Here is a 9,639-nt window from a genome sequence, read left to right as displayed (position 1 = left end):
GGTTTGCGTCACAGCATTAATATAGCGATGTCTTTTTCACCAGCGTTAGATATTAGAATTTCCATCTGCAAACATTTTTTACGTTAAGGCGAGCTAGCGGATTCCTGCCTGTTTGTTGCGTTTACTCTGATGGTTCATCTGTTAGAAAGCATCTCAAACCAACATGGTGCCCCATATCACAAAATTGGCCGGGCGGAGCATAAACTAAAATAAAATGAGAACAAAATGACAGTCACAATACTCTTCCACAATTTAAACAATTATGGTAAGTGTGATATATGTTCCAAGGACTCTCATGTGAAAGTAATTTAAGACTGATTGTCCACAATGCCAAGTTGGAAACTGGCCCATTTTGTCTTTTTTGGTTAATTGAAGGTTTTATTGTAAGCACATATTACGTAAGCTCAGTCAAAAACAGAAAAATCTGGTTTTGTCTTCAAAAATTATCTTTTAATTTGCATAAATTAATATGAAATCTATTTTTAACGATTAATACATTGGTAAAGAATCATCTGATTCCTTTTGGCCACTTTCTTGAAACATGTTCCCAATAAAACGGAAAACCTATTGATATTTTTGAGTCAACATGGTTACAAAAATATTACCAAAATAATTTAGAATGAGGACACATTCAGAACAAATGAGTGATAGACTCTGGGCAAAGGTTACAACAGGTATAGCTTACAGCAATGCTAGAATTGAACTTCTTTAGGTAGATCCTGTGTATGGGTTTAAAGGACTCTTTTACTTTGTTAGTGAGAAGAAAGTGATTTGGGAGCAACCAGGTAAAATTCCAAGACATATTAACCCGAAAGTGATTCTAATATGGCACAACAGCAGGAATAGAATTCACCTCTTGGAAAGGCATCAGGTTCTTATTGTTATGAAAAAGAGGGTTGAGATATATTTTTCCAATAGGAAAATGTATGAAAGAAAGAATGGAAGATTGATAACCGAGTCTTGGCTTCTGTTTGAATAACATGCAAGTCTCTGCAGAAATGACACTAAAAACTTTTGCATATTCTCCAGACGAAATGGGAATATTGCATTTAGAGAGAAATTCCTCATAGCTCAACAACATAAGACATGATATTTTTATGTGTCCTTATGTTTCTAGAATATAATGAAATTGGAGTGGTACCCTCGGTGATTATTTAATAGACAAAGTCTTAATCAGTCCTTAGGATGCAACATAAGGGTGTGGTGTGTTTGCAGGGGGGCAAAGAAGATGGAAAGTGGACAGATTAATTTCACAGCTCTTGGGTGGACTAGGGGAAGCTGTTCTTTAGCCACGTGGTTGTTGAGGTAAAACCAGTTTGTGTTCTGGGCGGGTGGGATCAGCAACAACTGGACTTTCTATGCAGTCTGCCAGTATATATTAGGTCCAGATTTGGTAACTGACTCCCCATGACCCAATGGGCAGTTTTCATCACCCAGGCCAAGTCCTTTTTGTCCTGGATTGTGCAGTTGCTGTACCACAGTCATACTGAGGCAGAGGATGCTCTTAATCATGGTTCTGTAGAAGTTCTTGAGCAACTAAGCAGGAAGTCCAACACTTTTCAATTTCCTGAGGAAGAAGAGTCTTTGTTGGGCCTTTCTTGTCAGAAAAGAGGTGTTCAGTGACCAGGTTAGGTCCGAAGTGATGTGAATGCCCAGAAATTTGATGTTGCCTGCGCACTCCACCATCTCGCTTAGAGTTCTAATAGGTGGGTGCACTGTCCTACTGGACCTCCTGTACTCCAGTAAACACCTTTGGTCTTGCTGGTGTTAAGCACCAGGTTGTTCACTGAACACCACAGGGACAGGTGCTGGATCTCTTATCTGTACAGCAGAGGTGCTCAAGTCCAGTCCTCAAGAGCTACCATCATGCAACTTTCAGATTCATTTCTGCTCCAACACACCTTAATCAAATGAATGGCTTGTTACCCTGGTCAGAGCTGATCTTGATCTATTGCAATAAGGATTCATCTAAAAGTTGAAGGACGGTAGCTCTCAAGGACTGGACTTGAGCATCCCTGCTGTGTACGTTGTCTCATTGTTTGTCAGACCCACCACAGTGGTATCATCTCTAAATGTTAGAACCCTGTTAGAGGAGTGGATGGCTACACAGTTATGGGTGAACAGAGTAAAAAGAACTGGACTAAGCACAAAGCCCTGTGGTGTGCCTGTATTGAGGACCAGGGTGGATGATGTTCGGTCTTCTATTCTCACCACCTGGGGCCGGTAGGTGAGAAAGTACCTGATCCAACGGCACATTGATATTGAACATCCCAAGTTGTGGCGCTTCAATATCAGCTTCTCCGGGATGACGGTGTTAAATGTTGAACTGAAGTCATCTGCAGCATCCTAACATAAGTGTCAGGATGCTGCAGATGTGTCAGGGCTGTGTGTAGTGCAACAGAGAAAGCATCCTCTATGGACCAGTTCCTCCTAAGCAAACTGGTGCTTGTTGATAAACTGTTCCTCAATGGTCTGCCTGTACCTAAGTTTTGCCAGCCGTATTCCTTTTTTCAGGTCTCTTTGGGTATTAGTGTAGGCAAACTTGGCAGATGACCTCAGATGGCATGATTGTATTGTCTCAGACCAGATATCGCTACCAAGATTCCAGAGGGAATTAAATGTACTAAGGAAAATGACAAAATAGTAATCCACAGTTACTTGTGTAAGTAACTGCAACAGAGCAGGTTGGTGAAAGATTACTTGCAACAGGATCATTAAGTTTTTGTATAGTGAAGTAGCTTACTGTTAGTCACACTGATTGTCACTGGATAAATTCTTGGAGATGGGACAACTACTTAGTTTAGCTTCAGTGAGCCACTGTTGGAGTAGATGGCAAAGACTCTTTTAAACCCAGGCAAGAAGCTAGGAATGCATAGATCTGTGCATTTAGGACTGTGTTTCTACATCTAATCTTTAATTGGCTGTTTCTTTTTATTTCCCTAGACAAGTCAAGTGCTTCCTAGAAATGTGGGTGTTCCTTCGGCCAAAAGATGATTCATGATCCTCTGTAAAATTACAAACTGCTACAACCAAGGAATGACATTTTGTCATTATGTACTGAAGATTACAGAAGCTCATCTTTCTACTTAGAATCAACTGGACTTGGCACAATCATAACAGAAAATCTCAGGAAAACAAAGACCTACCGATTTCACTAAAGATCAAAGCAAGCACTACATTCCTTGACTCAAACCATGGAGAGGCTTACTCTTTAAAATAAGGATAAGAGCCAGAATTTCCATTTGGGTGACTTTGCAATTTGGACCACTCCCAGAGAAAACAGTCCCTACATGTGTCGTGGACAAGAAGGGACAAAATCAACTGAATAGGCCTTCAGTCTTTGGTGTGTTTTAGTGTCTCTAAGGAAGAACTACGTCGAGGCTCAACAAAGGATACCTTGAACAATTTAGTGACGGAGTCTCCCCATTCAGACCAATATTAATTTCACACCAATGTTTTAGTTTTATAAGAAACGTTATGGACGATTCTCAAAGCTTCTATCAGAAAATGTTCTTACATTCATCTCTTCATTGTCAACCATCCACTGTCGGTGCCTTTACAGACAATATACTGACAAATGACCAAATATGTGAATGGATTGCTTCCACGGTTTCCGAATTTAGGTATGCAAGAGAACATGGTGTGTTCACCAACAGAACCTGTGAGCAATGCGACACTCTGCTCCAACCTGAAACCGGCACGTCACCTCCCACCTTGGTAGTCAGCCACCCCCAGGCCTCCATCTCTGATAAAAACGATGAGCACAAGCAAAGTTCTAACCTAACTGTTTCTCAGTGGGGCTCCCTCACAGTTGGTCAGTCACCTGAAGAAGACGGTTTGAGGACAACTACAAAATCAAGTTCCGAGAAGAAAGGTGAGCAGCCTGGTGAACCACATGCCAATTATACATTTGACCTTTAACCTCCAGAGGTGTCTTTGGAAGAAAGATGGCATTTTTCCGGGGAATAGACTAAAGTATGGGTGCATCAATAAATCAATTCCAATTTTCTTAATTTTAGGATATCAGCCAATACTTTCATGTACAACCGATCTTATCTACCTCTGAAAAGACCTGAAAATCTGCCAGTGAGCCCCTATTGCTCTGCTGTGAGAGGTGGCAGACTGATGACCTGCCCGCAAGGCCACGTCAGCACTGCACGGTTAACAAGTTTCAGCAACTTTCCAGACAAAAGAAATTTGTATCGGCCAAAATCAGAATTGGAAGATTAGGCTTTTTGATATTGATTGCCCAAAACACTGCAATTGGTGCACTCTACTAAAAAAATATTTATTTTTTAAGCTAATAGAAAACATTTTATCCAAAATATTATGAAGCTGTACAATTTGTCAACATTTCTTTTTTTTCTTTTCCGAAAACATTACATAAACCTGAGCAGGTAAAACGGAAAAAAATCACAATATTTTTGATGGGTGTAAAATAAACTGTGACCGCAGAGTCATTTCAACTAGCTGACTTTTGACCTGCAAAGCAGAAAATTTAGACACAACTGATCTAAATATTTTATATTAAATATAGTGCTTATGCCATTCTTCCTTTATACAATGAGCAAGTTAGAATTATGTGTAATATGACATCGGCAGGGATTTTTTTTCTCCACATTTGAACCTGTAGAGATCTTCACCTTTTTTTTCTTTTTTTTTTGTGATTGTGTCATTTACAAGAAGGAAAAGGTGTCACCAGTGGTTGATTAGCAGTAGGAGTGCACCAATTTTTCTGGGAGATAACCAAACTTTAAAAACCCTGACCTGCCAATTCCCATTTTGGCCAGGCCAATACCATTTTTTTTGTCTGAATTATCACTTAAAGTATCAAGAAAGTCGCCGAATTGGCAATAGTGGGGTGAGTATTGTTAACTGCAAATGTGCAGACATGGTCTGGTAAGCTGGTCTGTCAATCAAATCTCTCTCACAGGAGAGCAAAAGACAACAGTAGTTGATTTTTAGACCTTTGGGGTAGATAAGATCAGGGATAAGATCTGCTTCACATGAAGAATCGGCTGATCACAGTTCTCCCAAAATATCAATGCCAGTGAATTGGTGCACCGCTACTTTCCAGATATGTTTATGGAGTAATGATGGAAGTTAACTTAGAAAATGACATAACTGCACAAATATTTATTCATTGTTCTGGAAAATGTACCGTTTTTTCAAGAGTCAACTGACAGTTATTGTATAGTGTGTAGGTAACATTTTTTTTACATTTTTTTTTTTATCTTTGAACACCTACAGAACACTCACAGATCCTGTCAGAAATCTCCAGCACCCATGGGAAGAAGGATGAACAGAATCCTGTCGTTAACACTACCATTGACGCCTTTATCAGTGATAAACTGATAAAGGAGTCCAGTCGAACAGTGGATGGCAATTCATCAGATAAAGACTCCATGTTTCGGTTAGATGGCAACAGGACTTTAGATGACAAAGACGGAAAAAGTGAAGTTTGTCAGCAGCAAAAGGGGAACGAAGTCAAAGAGGGGAGAGTAGTAGCCGCCTCGAGGTCAAGTACAACCAAAGAGTCCAGGAAAGCTGGTAAAACTGAAACTGATAGAGCAGGCTCAACGAGTTCACGCCAACAGAACTCAACCAATGTATTGGACAAAAGGTTCCAGCAAACCAAACCTAACCATCCAGCACAAAGCAACACAAATGGAACACCAAATTTTCCAATTCTAACTGATCCTCTGTATCATGATAATTCAGATGTGCTGAGGGTAGCGCAATATGAAGACGTAAGTGAAGATGAGAATCAGGACAGTGGGAAGATGAGCTCTACCCCACCTGTTGTGTCTGAGGCCTTCAGTAAAACATTAGAGAATGTGCAGATTTACGATTCTCCCAATACACCCACACTCGATGAAATAACAGATGTCCATTCTCCGTATTCTGTTGAAACTGCTGATGAGTCAGAACATAACTTGTGCATTGAGAGAGATCTTGGAGGGCAGACAAACCACTTCTATGAGGAATTTGAATTTGAAGAGTCTGATGAGGAGAGTGATGTTGAGTTTGAAGTGGTACCTGTAATAATGTCAGACCTTAACCCTGAACCGGTGGAAGAGGAGCCTGCTTTAGGAAAAGTGATACAACATGACGGTGATCATGAAAACCAAATACACCAGCATGGTGTAAGTACAAGACAAAGTTGTGCTCCAAAGCCGGTACCAGCATCTGCATTTTCCAAGATGGCCATCTTTGACACGCCAGACGATCAAGAACAGGCCATTAGATGTGGTCAGGTTTCCTTTGTCGCACTGCCCTGTGGCAGCCCTGAGTCAACATCAGGACAAGGTGAGGACAGTTGTCCCACTGAGGACAGTTGTTCTTATTCATCTGGTCCTGAGTGCAACTATATGACTGTGTCCAAGGAGCTATACAAGAGCATATCATCTGCCCAAAGAAAGACTGACCACTGCGTCCCCGAAAACAGGGAGGATGTGCAAGTGCCTCCAGATGATTGTATAATTGACAACCTGGCTTTGGATGCGGAAGATAACCACTGCGAGTCAGAGATGAAGAAACAGTCTCAACCTTCAGAGAACTCTAAACAAAATTATGAAAGTGTTGTGATTATTTTGTCTGACTCGGATGAAGAAGGTAGGGAAAATCACAATATGGCAAAAATGGCTTCGACTGCAACTTCAGTAGACTGTGGCAGAGGTTCTTCGAACACAGCAACTCCTGAAGTAGCAAGATTGGACAAGAACCAAAAGAGCAGTAGGTCAAGAGTGAGTTGCCAACAGTCTGACAGTGAAGATCCGACAAGAGAGGTTATCTCAGTGGAAGCAGAGGACAGTGACGACTTCTCAAATACATTTGTAAATGTTTTGGTTCCTGAAAGGAAAAAACAGAGAACAGCCTTTAGCCATCCCAGACTTTTATCAGAGGCAGAAGTCACTAAAAACGTATACATAATTGATCGCATGATTTTTAAAGAATCTAAATCTGGTGAGCCGGCTACACTCGTCAGGGTACCCAGAGACCCCAGGCAAGGACCACGTGAATCCATGTCAATGGCAAAGTCTTCATTTACAGAGGGGGATGGGATTAGAGAGCAACCTGACAAACCTGCCTCCATCCCCACTAGAACTCATGTAGAAGCCCACAGGAACTCCCATAGACGCATCATGCATGCTTCACCGTCTCCCTCCTCTGCGATGGATCATCGCTTCACTCCTGGAATGTTTCCGTCATCTTCAGCTCCTGTTCAGTCAATGCAAGTCGCCAGCCATGCAAGGAGAAAAGTGTTTAGAACCTGGAAAGATCAGCATGTCCCTCTGCGCAGGGAGAAAAAACACAAGAGGGCAAATGCCATCAGACATCCTCGCTAGATGGTTTGTCAGCAGCTCAGAGGCCAATGGTTTTTCCCAGGTTATGATGATCACTGAGCACAATTCCATTTGTTCATTTACATTTTATTCATAATTCTATTAAACAGTAAAATATGTATAAAGTATCACATTCTAGATGTTATAAATATATCTTACTGTCTTACTTCCAGTATTGCATCTCATTGTTTTTTTGGGACAAATGTAAATTTGAAATGCCACATCTGAGTGTTTTATCAACCTCATGTTGTACTGAACATTTGACTTAAATCCTGACTGCTCACCTACACTGAGTTTTGTTCTTTTCCTCAAGTGTAGCGTTGACTTCAAACTTAAACTTTATATGCCTTCGGAGCTGTATCACTGCTGTTTGTATTTCACCACAGGGTAAGCTGGCATGAAGGTTTTATTTCTCTATTCTTTTTTTTCCACAGTTAAATACAGCAAAGCAAAGTAACTGAAACCTGGAGGAGAGTAAAGGTTTTTGCTGAGAAATGAAGTCCGACTAAGCAGTCTGTTTGTGTACTGGGCAATCAATATCTGCACTTGCTGCTTTTGTTTTTGATACGTTAGGACTGGTATGGAGAAAATCAACCTGTGATTGGGTCGTTTCCAAGTTATCCTCTTCCTCTGCAATGCAGTCATATATCAGGGTCTGTATTTTCAACTTTTCTCAGTCCTCTCAGAGCTCCTGTCTTCGCTAAATGGTTCTGTCAAGGAGTCTTGGCTTGGAATGACAGCATTTATTAACTTTGAGAGGTGTGGTTGACCCTGTTCCAATGTATGGGTGGACCTCATTGTTAAGTGTGATGCTCTTCAAGAGACTGGTTGATCTACTTGATTAATGGGACAGTACTACCACCAACTGGTAAGAAATGTGGACCAAATGTAAGCCCCTACCTCCTTGTAGGGGTAGGGGCTACAAAAAAAAAAAAAAAGAAATCACACTATTAAAATTACAGTCTTAAAAATGGAACATGGTGTGGTAGTTTTTGTGTTGAGTCTAATATACATTAATATGGTCTAGTTTTGTGTTTGGTATCCTCTTTAGCTGCAGTAGAACTACAGCTATGCCAACTGGGGTCCGGTCTGTTGGGGTTTTAAAAAATGGCATACTTAAATATATTTTAAATATGCTGTATTTTTCTATAGTACATTTTTAGTAAGTTTAATAACTTACTAAAGTGGATATACTTAAGATTATACTAAAAATGTAAAGTACATTTCTAAAAGTATATTTTTTCTAAAATATACTTTAAATTCTAATAGAATATAAAACTAACATTATACTTCGGATAATCATTTTAAAAATGCACTTTGCATGTATTTGTATAAATGTTTATATACAAGTGTACATTTTAAAAATATATTACAAAAATATACAAACAATACTTTAGTGAAGTTGTACTTTTGGTAATATTTACAAATGGGTTCTATGTATATTTTAGTAAACCTCAATAAATCTTAAATACATTTCAATAATATTTGTACGTACTTTGTAAATGGTGTGAAATTAGACTATATTTCAGTGAAAAATTTTCAGTGTTTCCATACATGCTACTTTATGCTAATAAAGTATGCCTTACCAAGTGCCTTAATATTTTATATTTTGTTAAAAAGGCAAAAAAGAAAAAAAAAAGAACAATCCTTATAGTGGAACTTACTGAGGCGTTTAACAAAGTAATAAATGTTTTGTTCATGCCTCAAAACATCAAACATTGACAGTTTAGTGACAAAGGTTCTACAGCAAGAATAATACTTGTTCTTAACACTAAATGTAGAAGGTATTTTTAGTTTTACATCTCTCCGAATATGATCTGTTGTTTTCAGTCAGAAGCTATCTGTACCCACTGATTGGAACTAAATCTTGTGACATTGCAGAAGCTCATCAAAACAATGCATATTCACAGCTAAAGGCAGTCCACAAAATAGTACAATGTGTGACCTTTTAATTTTGGTTGCGACTTTTTTTGGCCAGGCAGTGTAATAATAAACTGTCCTTTGCACATTAGGATCTGAACAGCCCTGAAGTGCAGGAAGGCTTGCTGCAGATGCAGAAGATGGGATGGCAAAACTGAGCAAGAGGTTTAGTACCCCACAGCATACTAAACCTCTTGTTTAGTATGCTGAATGTTACCATGTTCAGGGCGTAACTGGACCTTTTGCGGTATTGTAACTCGTTACATCTGTCTGTGTTTCCCCATCAATATACTGTATCTACTGGGAGCATGTTGATGGGGGAGGAGAGAATGCGTGCTCACACTCAACCTGGAACTAGTGTGCTCTTCTTGCA

At 39.7% G+C, this 9,639-nt stretch overlaps 1 protein-coding gene across 4 annotated transcripts in view; it reads left to right on the top strand.

Annotated features, from left to right (window-relative positions):
- LOC103155462 (uncharacterized) overlaps positions 1 to 8,321 on the top strand; it is a 15,989-nt gene extending 7,668 nt beyond the window's left edge. For 2 of the 4 annotated variants that reach the window (XM_016663578.1, XM_007577158.2), the window contains 2 exons: positions 2,944 to 3,874; positions 5,251 to 8,321. In XM_016663578.1, the coding sequence (XP_016519064.1) occupies positions 3,478 to 3,874; positions 5,251 to 7,349 (2,496 nt within the window). In that variant the 5' untranslated portion in view covers positions 2,944 to 3,477 and the 3' untranslated portion in view covers positions 7,350 to 8,321. Of the gene's footprint in view, positions 1 to 1,215; positions 1,306 to 2,943; positions 3,875 to 5,250 lie in introns of all 4 variants that reach the window. The other 2 variants (XM_016663579.1, XM_016663580.1) reach the window with 2 other exon arrangements.
- The last annotated feature ends 1,318 nt before the right edge of the window (positions 8,322 to 9,639 follow it).

This window comes from Poecilia formosa, unplaced genomic scaffold, assembly GCF_000485575.1.
Source record: "Poecilia formosa unplaced genomic scaffold, Poecilia_formosa-5.1.2 Scaffold429, whole genome shotgun sequence".
Lineage (NCBI taxonomy): Eukaryota > Metazoa > Chordata > Actinopteri > Cyprinodontiformes > Poeciliidae > Poecilia > Poecilia formosa.
The sequence above is the reverse complement of the archived record's forward strand: the minus strand, read 5'-3'. Positions and strand labels throughout refer to the sequence as shown.